Consider the following 16,343-nt stretch of genomic DNA (forward strand, 5'->3'; position numbering starts at 1 on the left):
TTATAGGGACAGTGCCGATATTTGGGTCTTTTTCTTATATATGCTCCTATTACCCCTCACCCACTGTCCCGATTTTTCACACTTGCTGTTTGGTCACCCTACTCTTGTCATCTGCTTCCCCAAGCTCTTTAAGGGCTGCTCCTCCTAACTCCAGCTGTCCTGGCTCTATTTGAGGCCATCTGTTGGAGCCTGCTGCCTGACTCCCTTTCATGGCCAGCTTCCAAGCTACTGCCTTTAGCATACTGCTCAAGAAACAAGCTATGTGCCTCTCTTCCTGTTTTTTGATTCTCTGTGCTTCTGGGAGGACATTTCCCCTTCTAGTCTCTGCTCATCTAAAATGTCCAAAATGTCATGTGGCCCAACCCTTTTCCCTCCAGGTCATTCAGGAGGTTGAGAACAGTAACCAGTAATGAGTCAGCTGTTTCATTACATATATTTGTAGTTATATTGTGTTAGATCCTGCCGCAGTATATTTTCTATCATGCTTATGTTCTTTGCACTTCTGACATCTGTTCCTAATTTTTAGATTTTAAAAAAAGATCGGTGCACATTATTAACATGTATGTAGCCTGTGGTGACATGAACATTTTTATGTCAGATGCTATGGGTTTAATTTTCAAATCTGGTTTTCTAAACGAGATGCCTCAAATCTTGCATTTCAGGCATAAATGAGTACTTGGGAAATCAAGTATGTGCTAGGTGCCTATATGCAAATCTGAGTGCTCAGATGCCCAACTTTAGGTTCCCAAGTTTGAAAAGTGTGTTTCCCGTATATACTCTTCTGATGGCAGAAAAGAATGACCTGGTTGTGTACTGTGGATTCCTTGTGCTTTTGTCTCTTATGTTTGTAGATGAAAAATGGACATTTTCTGGTAAAAGGAACTCAAATACTATGGTGTCAAGGCCACATAAGAAAAGATATATGGACAAAATAGCCATATGTGTGCTAATATGGGTGCCAGTTCAACAACATACTTTAAGCAATGGATTGACATAATTCAAGCCTTATCAATTACTCTAATTCATCGAGGGAATAGAAAAATACCATGTGACTTATGTGACCAATGAGAGCTAACCATCCATTTCAAATATTGAGCAATTCCTAATCACTGTTTGCACATTATTTTGAAAATGGAAAGCATAATGTAAGTGCTATGTAGTAGCAGTACATAAATTATCAAATACCTAGAGTAAACTGTTCATGATCAGTACATGGAGGAAAAAATATCTAACAAAAATCATTAAGTAAAGTTGAATAATGAAGTATCAGAGGAGTAGCCGTGTTAGTCTGGATCTGTAAAAGCAGCAAAGAGTCCTGTGGCACCTTATAGACTAACAGACGTATTGGAGCATGAGCTGTCGTGGGTGAATACCCACTTCATGCATAAAAGGGAAGCAGAAAAGGGCTAAATTCATTGAACAAATTATTTTTTCTAATTATTTGCTCATCTCTGAGGCCTGATCTGCAGAGTTTTTATACTGGTTTAATATTTTTGGTTAGTGGTGTGATTTTTCTACCAAAATTGTTAAATAGAGAGAACCCCTAGTGTGGATGCAGCTATACCTAGATGGAGGCACCTATACCAGTATAGCTTATTCCCCTTTCCTATAGGATAGCTAAACTGATAACCATACAACTGCACTCACCACTTCAACTATACTGGTTTAATTAAAGCAATACAATGTTTGTGCATTGATCTGGCCTAATAGAGAGAAATAGATATGTGGTAGACATAGAGGCATGTCAATAGAGAGAGAGAGATTTCCGTATTGTACAATTTTATTGTTATTTAAAATTAACAAACAAAAACTCAGTTCCACTCTAATATTAAAACTAAAATGTCTCCTTATTTTGCTCAGTACTCAAAACGAAACTGATTTCTGGTGCATGCTGTTTTTCAACATGCTGTCTGAAAGTCCTCACATGATTCCTTTCCCTTCTGAGGGACAGGCAGCCTTCATCTTTACAGACAGCTCTGCTTACTCTGTCTTCACAACAAAAGTAGGACTGCACAGGAATTTCTTTTCGATGTCCCATTACATTCTAAATCTACATATTACAAGATGCACAGGAGGTAGAGACAGCCACCAGGCTCTACCACAGAGGATATTTTTTTGGCTGGAGGTTGCTGGCAGCCTGTTCCCTCCTTCTGAAGGTAGCAGGATTGTTCAAGAGAGTGCTGGTTGTGGAGGTTGCCAGTCCACCAAGCTCTCCTCCTTTTTAGACTCAGAAAAAATGCAGGGAGATACTTTTGATGACCCAGGTCTCTTTTAGGAGATAGCCAGATCCTTCTGTTTAACAAGCCTTCCTAATCCAGCTAGCCAGATTTGCTTCCTTCTGTTGCATAAAATGGACCCTTTTCACTCTGAACCTTGTTTTGAACTGATTTCAGCATAAACCCAAAACAACATTATTTGATGGGATTAATAATTTTAAAAGGGATCTATTTTCTGTTACAACATTAAAGTTCCAAATAACTCCCAGCCACCTCTTCAGCTGGGATCCCCTGGTTGATTTAAAGGTGCTGGGGCTCCCAGCCACAGCAGTGCCCGTGCCCCAGGGCCTTTAAATCTTAAGAGGCCACGCCTCTTCTGTTTGAGGCCATGCCCCCCTCAGGACTCCGGCAGTACAATAAATCCTGTAAATTACTTTCACCCCTGGTAGAGTGGCCCTGTCATAAACAGATAGCTAAGGGTTAATGTCTCTTTCACCTGGAAAGGAGTAACCTGAAACACCTGACCAGAGGACCAATCAGGAAACAAGACTTTTTCAAATCTGGGTGGAGGGAAGTTTTGGGTGTGAGTTCTTTGTCTTGTGCCTGACCCTCTCGGCTCTGAGAGTGATCTTTCTGTCTCCTGGCTTTCTAATCTTCTGTTTCCAAGTTGTAAGTACAAAGATAGTAAGACAATAAGGTTTATATTGTTTTCTTTTGTATTTACATGTGTGTAGTTGCTGGAATGTATAAATTGTATTCTTTTTTGGATAAGGCTGTTTATTCATTTTTTTCTTTTAAGAAAATGACCCTGTATTTGTCACCTTAATAGAGAGAGACCATTTTTATGTCCTTTTCTTTCTTTTTTATATAAAGCCTTCTTTTTAAGACTTCTTGGAGTTTTTCTTTAGTGGGGACTCCAGGGAATTGAGTCTGCAGCTCACCAGGGAATTGGTGGGAGGAAGAAGTCAGGGGGAAAATCTCTTTGTGTTAGATTTACTAACCTGACTTTGCATACCCTCTGGGTGAGGGGGGAAGTACTTGTGTTTTCCAGGACTGGAAACAGGGAGGGTGAAGTCCCTCTGTTTAGATTCACGGAGCTTGCTTCTGTATATCTCTCCAGGAACCCAGGGAGGGAACACCTGGAGGGGAGGAAGGGAAATGGTTTATTCCCCTTTGTTGTGAGACTCAAGGAATCTGAGTCTGGGGGTCCCCCAGGGAAGGTTTTGGGGAGACCACAGTGTGCCAGGCACTGTATAGATCCCTGGCTGGTGGCAGCTTTACCAGGTCCAAGCTGGTAACTAAGCTTGGAGGTTTTCATGCTAACCCCCATATTTTGGACGCTAAGGTCCAGATCTGGGAAAAATGTTATGACAGGCCCGCTAACACTTCTGAAGTCACAGGACAAAAAAAGGGTTTAGTGTATTACAGATAGTTGTAATAAGCCATAAATCAAGTGCCTCTGTTCGGTCCATGATGTAACTAGCAGAGCAAGAGGCTCATCTTTTGAAAGTGTTGTGCAGGTTTCCTTTGAAGATGAGGACTGATCGTTTTGTGAAATATGGTCACCCACAGGTGATAAGGTGTTTTTGTCTTTTATTTTTTTCTTGCGTGAGTTCATTTGAGAGAGTAGAGATTGCTTGGTTTTACCCACGTAATTGTTCTCTGGGCATTTAGTGCACTGGATGAGGTACACCACACAGTGTGATAGGCTTGCTGTGGGGGGTATTTATTATTGTAGCAGTGGAGGTATGTCTCAGATTTTGCAGGCAGGGTCTGGTGCTGTGCCCATTTGTTATGCATAGTGGCATAGATACCGACTCCGTGGGTGCTCCAGGGCTAAGCAACCAGCGGCAGCCAGCTCCTCCCCCTCCCCACAGAGCCTTCAACCTATCAGTGGCCCTGCCAATCAACTCCTCCCCCTCCCTCCCAGTGCCTCCCACCTGCCACAATCAGCTGTTCTGCAGAGTGCAGGAGGCGCTATGGGGAGGGAGTGGAACTGGGTGGGAAGAGGTAGCGGGAAGAGGCAGGGTGGAGGCTGGTGGCAGGGTGAAAGGGTGGAAGTGGGGGTGGAGCCTGAGGCAAAGTGGGGGTTGGGCACCCCAGGGGCAAGGAGGAAGCTGGTACCTGTGCACTGTGGTACCCTACTGGCAGAGCCGTCCTTAGGCATACCTGAAAATTTGGGGCACCCCTGAGTCTTAGGGTATGGCTACACTTGAAATTTCAAAGCGCTGCCGCGGCAGCGCTTTGAAGTGTGAGTGTGGTCGGAGCGCCAGCGCTGGGAGAGAGCTCTCCCAGCGCTGCACATACTCCACATCCTCTACGGGTGTAGCTTCCAGCACTGGGAGCCGCGCTCCCAGCGCTACGGCACTGATTATACTGAGGCTTTACAGTGCTGTATCTTGCAGCGCTCAGGGGGGTGTTTTTTCACACCCCTGAGCACAAAAGTTGCAGCGCTGTAAAGTGCCAGTGTAGCCAAGCCCTTAGTGTCCAACCTTCTGCCTCTTCCTATCCCTGTTCTGACCCTTCCTGCAGGCTCCCACAGCTAGCTGCTGCAGCCTGGTGACTCTTACTCCAGAGGGGATCTAGTAACTTAAAGCCTCCAGCCTGCCAGACTTATTAGCACAACACTGAAACTATTAAAGAGCCATTCAAGTGGTAATGAAGCCATTTAACAGGCACTTGCTAACCCCCAGGTATGTACTGTCAGTTTCTGAATGTACTGACAAAAACAGTTGGGCATGACTGTAATATTTTCTCAGGGTATGGCTACACTTACATTTGTATAGCGCTGGGAGTTACAGCTGTCTTCGTACAGCTGTGTAGGGAAAGCGCTGCAGTGCGGCCACACTGACAGCTACCAGCGCTGCAGTGTGGCCACATTTGCAGCATTTGCAGCGCTGTTGGGAGTGCTGCATTGTGGGCAGCTATCCCACAGAGCACCTCATCCCATTTTGGCGCTGTGGGTTGTGGGAAGGGGACGGAAGGGTGTGGGTCATTCCGCTTCCTGTCCCAACACCCCGTGGTGCATCGCTACACATCCCAGCAGTTTGGCGCCATTGTGAGTCTGCAGTGTGATTTCTGTTAGAAATGGAGCCCGAGCTGCTGGGGACTTTGCTGATGAATGTCGCCAGCACATCACGTTTGGCAGTTGAGCTATTCCTTCAGCTCCAAAGTGACAGTGAGGAGTCCGACGATGATATCGATTCGCCTGACGCGCATGACAATAAATTGCTTGTGGCAGTAACGGACGTGCTCAGCACCGTGGAATGCCACCTTTGGGCTCGGGAAACAAGCACTGAGTGGTGGGATCACATCGTCCTGCAAGTCTGGGATGATGAGCAGTGGCTGCAGAACTTTCGGATGAGAAAAGCCACTTTCATGGGACTGTGTGCTGAGCTCGCCCCAACCCTGCGGCGCAAGGACACGAGATTGAGAGCTGCCCTGTCAGTGGAGAAGCGGGTGGCTATTGCAATCTGAAAGATAGCAACTCCAGACAGCTACCGATCGGTCGCGAACCAGTCTGGAGTGGGAAAGTCGACCACTGGAATAGTGTTGATGCAAGTTTGCAAGGCCATTAATCGCATCCTGCTAAGAAGAACCGTGACTCTGGGGAACATGCAGGACATTGTGGATGGCTTTGCACAAATGGGTTTCCCTAACTGTGGAGGGGCGATAGATGGGATGCATATTCCTATTCTGGCACCACCCCACCTGGCATCCGAGTACATTAATCGGAAGGGGTATTTCTCTGTGGTTCTCCAGGCGCTTGTGGATCACCGTGGGAGTTTCATTGACATTTACACAGGATGGCCTGGAAAGATGCATGATGCACGCATCTTTTGGAACAGTGGCCTGTTCAGGAAGCTGCAGCCCGGGACTTTTTTCCCAGACCGCAAGACCACAGTAGGGGACGTCGAAATGCCCATTGAGATCCTTGGAGACCCCGCTTACCCGTTAATGCCATGGCTCATGAAACTGTATACAGGGAAGCTTGACAAGAGCAAGGACCGGTTCAACTACAGGCTGAGCCGGTGCAGAATGACTGTGGAGTGTGCTTTTGGCCGTTTAAAAGGGCGCTGGAGATGTCTTTATGGGAAGCTAGACTTGGGGGAAAGCAGCATCCCTGTGGTTATATCCGCATGCTATACCCTCCATAATATTTGTGAAGGGAAGGGTGAAACATTCAGTGAGGAATGGACCTCCGAGGATCAACCCCTGGAGGCTGAATTTGCACAGCCAGAGAACAGGGCTACTAGAGAGGCCCAGCACAGGGCTTCAAGGATTAGGGATGCCTTAAGGGAGCAATTTGAGGCTGAAAGCCAACAGTAATGCTTGGTGCCTTGCACGGGAGTGAAGTGCAGTGGTTACAATGACTTGCAGTGCCTATTTTTCCCTTGGGGTACAGTATGTTTCACTTTCTGCAATAATAAAAAATGTTTTAAAAGCCAAGAAATCATTTATTCAAAATATAGTACATAAAAAGGCAGAGGGGTAGGGTGATGAACTGTACATTCAGAGGTTTGAATATGTCCTGCCTGGATTTCTGTGCAATGCCTGCTGCACTTCAGGATTAATATGCTGCATGGTGATGGGGGTTGAGTGCATAGGATAAGGGTCGTAGTTCTCAGGGCTGGTAGGTGAACGTACAGGTGTTGGGGGCAGCTGGTGGTGGTAAGAACCAGGATGCTGGAGAAGGAGGTTTTGAGCAAACACTGGGGCACAAGGGAGAGAGCTTTTGGTGGTGGGGGGGTTAGCATGGTAGTGGTCTGCCTGCATGGCTATGAGGGACTGCATACAGTCTGTTTGGCGTGCCAGGAGGCTTATCAGCTGCTTTGTGCTTTTCTTGGTAGCCAATTCCTTTCTCCTAATTTGTGTTTCCCTCCACTGATGCATTTTCTCTCTCCAGTCCTGCAGCCTCTTATTCTCTCTGGCATACTGATTCATAACTGCTTTCACCAAATCTTCTTTGCTTTTCCTTGGTTTACGTCTCAAGTTCTGTAGTCTTCCAGCAGGCTGTGATAGGGCCGGAGGATTCAAGGACACTTAAAAAAAACAGAAATAGAAACATTTAATACAGAGGCTGCATTGTTTATAATCACAGTGAAGGAGTTTGTAGACTATTTGTAGCATCATTTACACACAGCAAACATAGCACAGAGAGGCCACAGCAGTGAAGACATGGTGAGTAATGGAGTGAGTGTTTCTGCCGCGACTCACCTGGGAAGGGGAGCTGCTTGAGTCAGGGCTCTCTGGGGTTTCTGTGCATTGGGGAAAGCAGAGAGCAGCTGGAGGGGACCTGCACTGAACACTATCCCTACATTTTCCACAGGATTTTCTACTGCCAGATATATCGCTGCTGCGGGTTACCTGGGAAGAGCGGGAGGGTCTTCTACAGCAATGTGGATTCCGCCCTGGTCCCTATGCAGCTTGCCTGTGTGCAGCAATGGTCCCCCCACCCCTCACAGCACAGTGGCGCGGATGCGTAAGCCTGACTGGGACAAGGACCACAGTGGCTCTCCCTATAAACTTGCGCAAGCGCATTGCCCACGCTCCGGCTGAAACTTTTGAAGAGATTACCGAGGCCGATTAGCGAGACGTGATAGACCAAATCAATGGGCTATTCCACATCTAGGCATGCATGCAGGCAGCCGTAACCCCCACCCTCCTCTCCCAAAACATTTCCATCCTTAAAATAAAAGCTGCTTACCGGGAACCCGCTCCTCTGCTTCTTCTTCACCAACAAGTTCCAGCTGCTGCGACTGGCTAGCTTCCTCCTGGCTTGAGAAGAGCTCCTGGCTGCATGCCTCCTGGGACTCTAGGATGTCTCCCTCCACCCCAGTAGCCTCATTCTCGGTTTCCTCTACACCCTCCCCCTCTTCTCCCTGCTCTGAACTCTCCATCGTGGTCCTTGGATTGGCAGTGGGGTCACACCCAAGTATCACATCCAGCTCCTAGTAAAAACGGCAGGTCGTGGGGGCAGCTCCTGAGCGGTGGTTTCCCTCACGGGCTTTGCGATAGGCACTCCGCAGCTCCTTTACTTAAACCCTGCACTGCAACGCGTCCCGTTCATGGCCCCCTTGCAGCATGGACTTTGATATCTGGCCATAGGTATCATAATTTCTACGGCTGGAGCGCAGCTGTGACTGCACAGCTTCCTCGCCCCAAACACTGATGAGGTCCTGCAGCTCGCAAGTGTTCCATGCTGGGGCTCGTTTGGGGCGTGGAGGCATGGTCAGTGATTGATTGATTGATTGCACTCCACACCTGGCTGAGCAAACAGGAAGGGGATTTTTAAAATTCCCAGGGCATTTAAAGGGTGGGTCACCTGAGCCCAGGGCAGTGGAGTGCGAAACGATGAGCAGAGTGGCTGAAAAGGTATGCTGGGATACCTCCTAATACCCTGGAGGCCAATAATAGCGCTTTTGGTGGCCACACTTGATGAGCAGCGCTGCATCACCAGCGCTGGAATCGCTACACCCCAAGCACACCAGGTGTACAGCCAGCGCTGCAGCCAGGGAGTTGCAGCGCTGGCTGTGCTTTGCAAGTGTGGACACAGAGTGAGTTGCAGCGCTGTAACCCCATCACCAGCGCTGCAACTCTCCAGTGTAGCCAAGCCCTCAGAACATGTTAGTCTACAGGACCTTAGTTTAAAATTTACTTTAAAAATATTTCATTACTGTCTTGCTGAAGATGATAAAATCACCTCTCTAAAAAATCCTTGAGGAGGGCCCTTACAGAGACCACACCCCTTTTCTGCCAGATAGCTGGGCAACCGAGTTTCCCTTTCTTTACTTCTGACTATTTGATGAACTAGTTTTAAGAGAACCCTCTAGCAAAATCAGTACCTTAGTAAGATATAAAATCCTTTGTTATGCCTAAAATCTTTGGAAACATATTTTTTAAAGTTGGTGAAATTTCATAAACATGTCTATTGTTATGGAGATCACACAAAGTAAATTAGTGTTCCCTTTTTCTAAAAGCAATGAACATTGTTATGAACACACTAAACCTCTGTGACTGATTAATTTAAAATAATGTCTTTGTTTCAGTGAGTTAAATATATAGTAATCTGGAATGATTAATATATGAAGGCTTAAGAGTACATTTAAAATATAAAATCAGCTTAGAAATACTGTTTAAGAAAATGTAAAACAGAGAAGAGCTGTATCATGTATTCCATAATATTTAATGTTCTATTCAGCAAGACAGCTGACTTGCCCTTACTACAAAGTTTTTGCAAATAAATTTCTGACAAACTTCAAACTTCAAAAAACCCATGACTGACATTTTTTATTCCCAAATTTAGTGCTTTTAATTAGGTACCTTCTGCATGTCCAGTCTTCATTTTCTGGCATGCAGTGGAAAACATGTTCCATTTTCTTTAGAAATAAATTGCAGAAGAGTGGTTTTTTTTCTTCCAAATGTCATTTGCTTCATTTGAATTCAGGGATTTGGCTAGAAAGGGGTGAGCATGGTGGGGAAGGGAAAAGAGGAAGGAGACAGTGGGGAGAGGGCGGAGCCTGGGTAGAGTGGGGCGGAGCAGGAGTGGAGTATGGGCGGGGCCACCGGTAGGCTGGGGAGCTAGCCTTCCCAAGCAGTAACTTCACCCACCACCCATGGCAGCAGGTAAGAGTGGGTCAGCTTCCGCACACCCAGTGTGCCACTGCAGTCTCCTTAGGCTGGGGCTGTATTCACAGAGCCGAATGCGTCAGCACCATGCATTCTGCATGAGGGAGTGTGTATGGGGATCTTTGCGGTGAACTGTGACTCTCTCCCTCAGGATCTTTTTGTCAGAGTCTGTCAACCTCCTTCCAGAATGGCTGCTGTGTGTCAGTCTCTTCTGGCCCCTCCCCTGCTGCCATCCACAAAGCTCAAAGAAAAGAGTAAACCCTTTCAAAGCTTACACATGCATGAGAACTTTGTGAAAGCTGAAATCATGAGTCCACAACTCATTTTTGAGAACCACTAAAGATAATTTTGATCATTAGGGATTATTATTATTTGTTTGTTAAGCATTCATAGTGTACCCAATTCTTATTTATTTATTGTGTTCCCGTAGCACCCACAATTTGCTAGGCACTGCTCACACACACAGGAAGACACACAGCCTCTGTCCCAAAAGCTTAGTATCTAAGGTTCCAACCCTCCAGACACGTGAGCATGTGCTCAACTTTACACATTGAATTTAATGGGGCTTGTCTCGTGCATATAGCTAAGTATATGCTTAAATGTTTGTGAGATCGGGGCCTAAAAACATAAGCAGCATAACAAGGGGTGGAGGAAAAGGATCCGCTCAAAATAAGTACAATTTTTATATAGTTTATACTTTTAAAAATATCTGCTATAGCTGTGGTTTTTCAACAGTGATTTTGGCTGCATCAGTTTTGGGGTGCCCAACTAGAGATATCTTAAAGTAGCTGGATTTTCAAAAGGTAGGCACTCAGCACATTTCTTAAGCTGGTCACCCCAAAACTGAGATGCCCTGACTCACTAATCACTGTTGAAAGACTTGTCCTTTAATTTTAAAAATTAAATTAACACATATCAGCTGAACCCAGCATGCCAACATTCTCTCCATTATTAATTGGCCAGTTTCTAGCAGGCATCACAGAAAAACTGGGTCTGGAGGAAGAATATGAAAAGGCATAGAATAGTGCCTTACAGATCAGTTTCAGGAGGGCATTCCATGTACATGGGGAGTGAAAAAGAAGAAGGCGTGGGACGTTTGTGTGATGCTGATAAATGCGAGGACGAGGCTGGCACCAATGGCAGAGTTAAGGAGGCTGGGGTGATATGATAAGAGACAAATGTGGATAAGTAGGGAGGGGCGGGGTTGTGATGGGCTTTGAAACTGAGGACAAGAAGCTTGTAATTGATGTGGTAAAATGGGGAAGCAGCTGGGGGGATTTAAAAGAGTGAGGTGAAATGATCAGGGCAAAGGGACTAAAGACAGGGCCAGAGAGAAATCCCTAATGACCTCCAAACACATGTGTAGACTGACCATCTTCTAAAAAGAATCTGAAACCATCCATTCCAACTGAGGCCTGTGTGACTCCCCAAAAGTCATTCTTTTCATTGGTACTCTTGCCTGCTGGCTGCATTTCTGACACTAATGCTTTCATGGGCAGACAAGAAACTTGTCCAATATGACAACAGCAAGGAGACCTACCAAAAGCCAAAGCAATAAATAACAGCTTGTTTGCAGAGTGAACTTTTCCTATGCCTTTTGGAGTGTAGAAGCCCACTAGAACAGCTGTCTTACATGGGCCAAGGGACTGAAAGGCAGGGCTTGAAGCCAAATATTCAGGTATTCTAATTCAAGCTGTACTGCTGCCTTGCTCTATTGTCTTGGGCAAGTCACAGGAAGTCAGTTTTTCAGAAGCATCTACTAAGTTTGGCCACCTCCATTTTTGGGGTGTCCAGTTTGAGCCATCTAACAGCAACATTTTCAAAAGAGTTCAGCAGCACCCAGTAGCTCCAATTTAGACACCTAAATAAGTGTCTGGATTTGCAAAAACATTCAGCACTCTGCAGTCTCCATGGTTCTATTGGTTACTGGCAATGCTGAAAATCTGGCCACTTCATTTAGGTGCTGAGATGGGAGCTGAGCTGTTTGGAAAATACAGCTCCTAATTGTGGATACTCCGTACTTTGGAAAAATGGCTCCCTAGGCCTAATTATCATGGGTGCTGGGGGTCTGCAGCTTGCTAGAAATCTTGAACACCCCTGAAAATCAAAATCAAAGCATCTCAAGTTGGAAACCTGAAAACTGAGACACACAAAATTAGTGAATGTATCTGAAAACATTGCCCTTTATGTCTGTCTGTTTTTCCAGGGATGTTGTGGAAATTAATTAATGTTAAATTTTCAGAAGCACCCAGCTGACTTAGACTCCTAGGTCCCATTTTCAAAAGTGAATTGAAGGGAGTTAAGTGCCTAAATACCTTTAAAAAACTTGGCTGAAGGCACTTAGGAACCTAAGTCTTATTGAAAGTCAGTGGAATTTGGTTCCTAATTTATTCCCAGATTACTTTTGAAAATGAGAATTAGGCTCTTAAGTGTTGTAGATGTTTTGAAATCTTACCCAATGTTTGTTCAGTACTTTGAAAATGTACAGAGCAAAATATAGACTATGTACTATTGTGAATTTGCAAAAACAAGCACTGGAAATGAGAGGGGATATTTTTTTTAGAGATAATCTTCCTCATTTCAGGACTTGAGCAGCAGCTTTTAACTGCAACCCCACAGGATGCACCAGCAGTAGGAAAAGAGCATTGAAGCAAGATAGGTGAATAGCCTGTGACCTCTCCGGACTCAGGATGGAGTTTGCAGGAGCCATCTTGAGATGAAAGAGAGCAGTTCCATAGGAGCCACACCAAACTCTGGCTGCAACAAACCCCTGACCTGGGGAAAACTAGCCCTGCTATTAGGAAGAGAGCAGCAGTCACACTGGTCCCAGCCTGAGAGGAACGTGTCAGGTAGCAAATGCAGACCTGCGAGATGACCTTTCACCATCATTTCTATCGCTAATGCTAAGAGGAGCTGACCAGGATATCTGCACCTGTCTAGTTTCAGAGAAGAAAAGCTGCAGCCATCCTCCAGCCCAGAGCAGCAACACATGCCTGTTCCTGAAGGCTCCACCAGCCAAATTACTGTGTTCCAGAAGGGCCAGTGTCCTGGTAGGTGACCAGACTCATTGACTCATCCACCTGACGTGGAGGCCTAATCTGGATAAGTGTAAGCAGTCCCAGAGGCACACCTCTGCAACTCCTTTCTGAGCTAGAACAGGGTATTAGATAGACTCTTGGACAACATGTATGCAGACTGTGGACTTGAGACTCCACTGTCTCTTTTATCTTGTGTTGTCACCATCACTTTTACAGGTAAGTGTAAAACGCTACCACATGGGAATGACTGTACACTTATTCTGCACAGGCATAAATGATTAGGTGAGATGCAAGTCAGTGATGAATTGAGCATTATGTACTCCATGGGCTAGATTCTTGGCTGTTGTAAATCAGCCTAATTCCTTTTATGGCAATGGAGCACCTGAGGCTCCAGCTTCATATTTCTGCTACTACACCTCTGTTATGAAGACCCATTGCAGGCAGCAGCTTTGGCTCCCTGAGCTCTGTTGTAGGCCGTTCTTGTCACATGACTAGGGGTCTATGATCTCTGTTTTTTCTGCTAATTTATCTCCTGGAGCTTTCTACAAATAACAGCAAAAGATCTCCAAAAGTCCCTCTGCTTCTGTTGATGGTGGAGGTAGAGGGGGGCAAGGGTGTCTAACAAATACATAATTTTCTTCTCACTTCATTGTTCCCTCTCCATCTGAAATGGCAGGTGTACTGAGCAGGAATGGTGTGTGAATCGATTTGGAGGCAATCAGTGACACAGCAGCTGGCCAGAGCCGAACACCAAGTCATCGATCGGCTCCAAATCAATTTGCACACCGCTCCTGCTCACATTACCTGCCATTTCAGACAAAGAGGGAACAGTGAAGTGAGAAGAAAATTGCACGAAAGTACACTGGGGCCTTTCTAAATAATCTGAGAGGTCACTTACTAGCCATCCTTCCCTTCTTGTATGTGTGTCTATACTATAGATGAAAGTATGTGATGGGGCTATATTGCTATGCCTTGTTCCATGGCTTAGATGCTATTGAAAGGGAAGATAAAACACTGGGAGAAATACTGATGGCTGGCAGATAGCCTGGATAAGACACACTGGCCTGGATTCTCCGTTGCCTTGCACCTTCTGTATTAGCTAGTTATACTAGTGCAAAGTGGGTATAAGGCTCTGGCATTCTCAGCTGCTCAGGTGTAAACAAAGACCCAAAGTCACAGACAGTGGAGAATTGGGCCCTTTAGTTTGTGAACACACTTATCAGTTAACTGGTTTTTGTATGTTTTAATAATACAGATGTTGTGCATGCCTGGAAGGCCTTCCATCTGCAGATGTCAATGTGCTTTATAAGCATCCATGAATTAAGACTCCAAGCACTCATGTCAGGTAGAACGGAGTTATTACCCCCAGTAACAAGATGTGCGTCAAGCATAATTGCTTTGTCACTTTGGTTTGATGGTGCTTTCCCTTTCCCCTGCCTTTGTACGTATCTTCCCATCTAATTTGGACTGTAGACTTTTTTGAGCATGGACCTTGGTCCCAATTCATTCCCTGCTCCAGCGCAGAGACCAACGGAGGCAGCTTGTGCTCCCCTATCCTGAGGCTACCATTGGCCACTCTGGCCCGGGCACAGGTCAGAATTGCCATGAAGGATACCCTAACCTGTTTCCCAGTTGTCAGGGCTCTATGGGCCTTGCAGCAGCTAATGAATACCTGAGGCATAGGAACACCCAAGGCACATACTGAATGTCCCCTTTCCCAGAGGCTCTTGCACTGGGGCACAGATGCATCATGCACTGAGAGTATTTCTGAGAGGAAGCTTAGCCAGTGCAAAATGATCATAGGGTGGCCATGAATTGGGCACCCTATCTTCATCCATGTCTGCACAGCACCAAAATGTCAATGCACAGCAATGTCCATAAACTGCCATGGACAACAATATGAATAATTATTTTACCTATCAGGAAAGTGAGGCCGTGCATGACTGAGTAAATTGCCCAAAGTCATATTGCAAGTCAATGCCATATCTTGACTCAACACTTAACCAAATGTAATCACTAGATCATGCTGCCTCTCTTCTTAATAACAAAATAAAACGATGTAGATAGCATACAGCTAAATACATTTGAAAGATGCAGTGGAAGCTAGGATAGGGGCTCTGTATTTGTTCTGCTGCAGTTCAGGACGTGGTGAGTGCATAAACAGAGTAGAGAGCTGCATTCCTTGCATTGCTTTAGGGGTTAGCAACTGGACTAGGCAAAATGAAAAACGCTGAACACAGGTCCTGCCAGTTTCAGTAGAAGAAGAACTAGTTTTCAACTACTTTATTATTCACTAATTATTAATGCAAGGATTGACTGCATGCTTATCTGTTTACAGTGGGTTAAACTGCAGATAGTCCTAAAGCAGAAGGAAGGAAGGATTCTTCACCTCACCCTTTGCACAGGACTCTGCATCACTTAGATTGTGAACTCTTTGAGGCAGGGACCTTATGTTCTTATATTCTTATGAACGGCCATACTGGGTCAGACCAAAGGTCCATCAAGCCCAGTATCCTGTCCTCTGACAGTGGTCAATGGAAGGTGCCCCAAAGGGAATGAACAGACAGGTTATCATCAAGTGATCCATGCCCTGTCACCCAATCCCAGCTTCTGGCAAACAGAGGCTAGGGACACAATTTCTGCCCATCCTGGCTAATAGCCATTGATGGATCTATCTTCCATGAATCTGTCTAGCTCCCTTTTGAACACTATTATAATATTTGGCTTCACAACACCCTCTGGCAAGGAGTTCCAGAGGTTGACAGTGCATTGTGTGAAAAAATACTTTCTTGTGTTTGTTTTAAACCCGCTGCCTATTAATTTCATTTGGTAACCCCTGATTCTTGTGTTATGAAAAGAAGTAAATAACACTTCCTTATTTACTTTCTCCACACCACTCATGAATTTATAGACCTCTATCATATCCCCCTTTAGTCACCTCTTTTCCAAGCTGAAAATTCCCATCTTATTCATCTCTCCTCATACGGAAGCTGTTCTATACCCCTAATCATTTCTGTTGCCTGTTTCTGAACCTTTTCCAATTCCAATCTATCTTTTTTGAGAGGGGGAAACCATATCTGCATGCAGTATTCAAGGCGTGGGTGTACCAGGGATTTATATAGAGGCAACATGATATTTTCTGTCTTATTATCTATCCCTTTCTTGATGATTCCCAACATTCTGTTCACTTTTTTGACTGCCACTGCTCATTGAGTGGATGTATTCAGAGAACTATCCACAATGATTCCAAGATCTCTTTCTTGAGTGGCAACAGCTAATTGGACCCCATCATTGTATATGTATAGTTAGGATTATGCTTTCCAATGTGCATTACTTTACATTTATCAACATTAAATTTAATCTGCCATTTTGTCGCCCAGTCACCCAGTTTTGTAAGATCCTTTTGTAGCTCTTCACAGTCTTCCTGGGACTTAACTATCTTGAGTAGTTTTGTATCATC

General features: G+C 45.2%; 1 protein-coding gene and 1 long non-coding RNA gene across 3 annotated transcripts in view; one reads left to right on the forward strand and one right to left on the reverse strand.

The window, feature by feature from the left end:
- Positions 1–6,118: 6,118 nt before the first annotated feature.
- On the reverse strand, positions 6,119–8,241 carry LOC127050353 (uncharacterized). The gene is made up of 2 exons (XM_050952232.1): positions 7,924–8,241; positions 6,119–7,258 (listed from the first exon to the last, which is right to left on the reverse strand). The coding sequence occupies exons 1-2, from the start codon at positions 8,114–8,116 to the stop codon at positions 6,729–6,731; spliced, it is 723 nt and encodes a 240-aa protein (XP_050808189.1). The 5' UTR covers positions 8,117–8,241; the 3' UTR covers positions 6,119–6,728.
- Positions 8,242–10,778: 2,537 nt separating this feature from the next.
- The window catches only part of LOC127050381 (uncharacterized), a 45,112-nt gene continuing 39,547 nt past the window's right edge, over positions 10,779–16,343 (forward strand). For both annotated transcript variants that reach the window (XR_007774201.1, XR_007774202.1), the window contains exons 1-2: positions 10,779–10,989; positions 12,430–13,099. This is a non-coding gene — a long non-coding RNA (uncharacterized LOC127050381). The remainder of the gene's footprint in view (positions 10,990–12,429; positions 13,100–16,343) is intronic.

Source organism: Gopherus flavomarginatus, chromosome 4 (assembly GCF_025201925.1).
Source record: "Gopherus flavomarginatus isolate rGopFla2 chromosome 4, rGopFla2.mat.asm, whole genome shotgun sequence".
NCBI classification, from domain to species: Eukaryota; Metazoa; Chordata; order Testudines; family Testudinidae; genus Gopherus; species Gopherus flavomarginatus.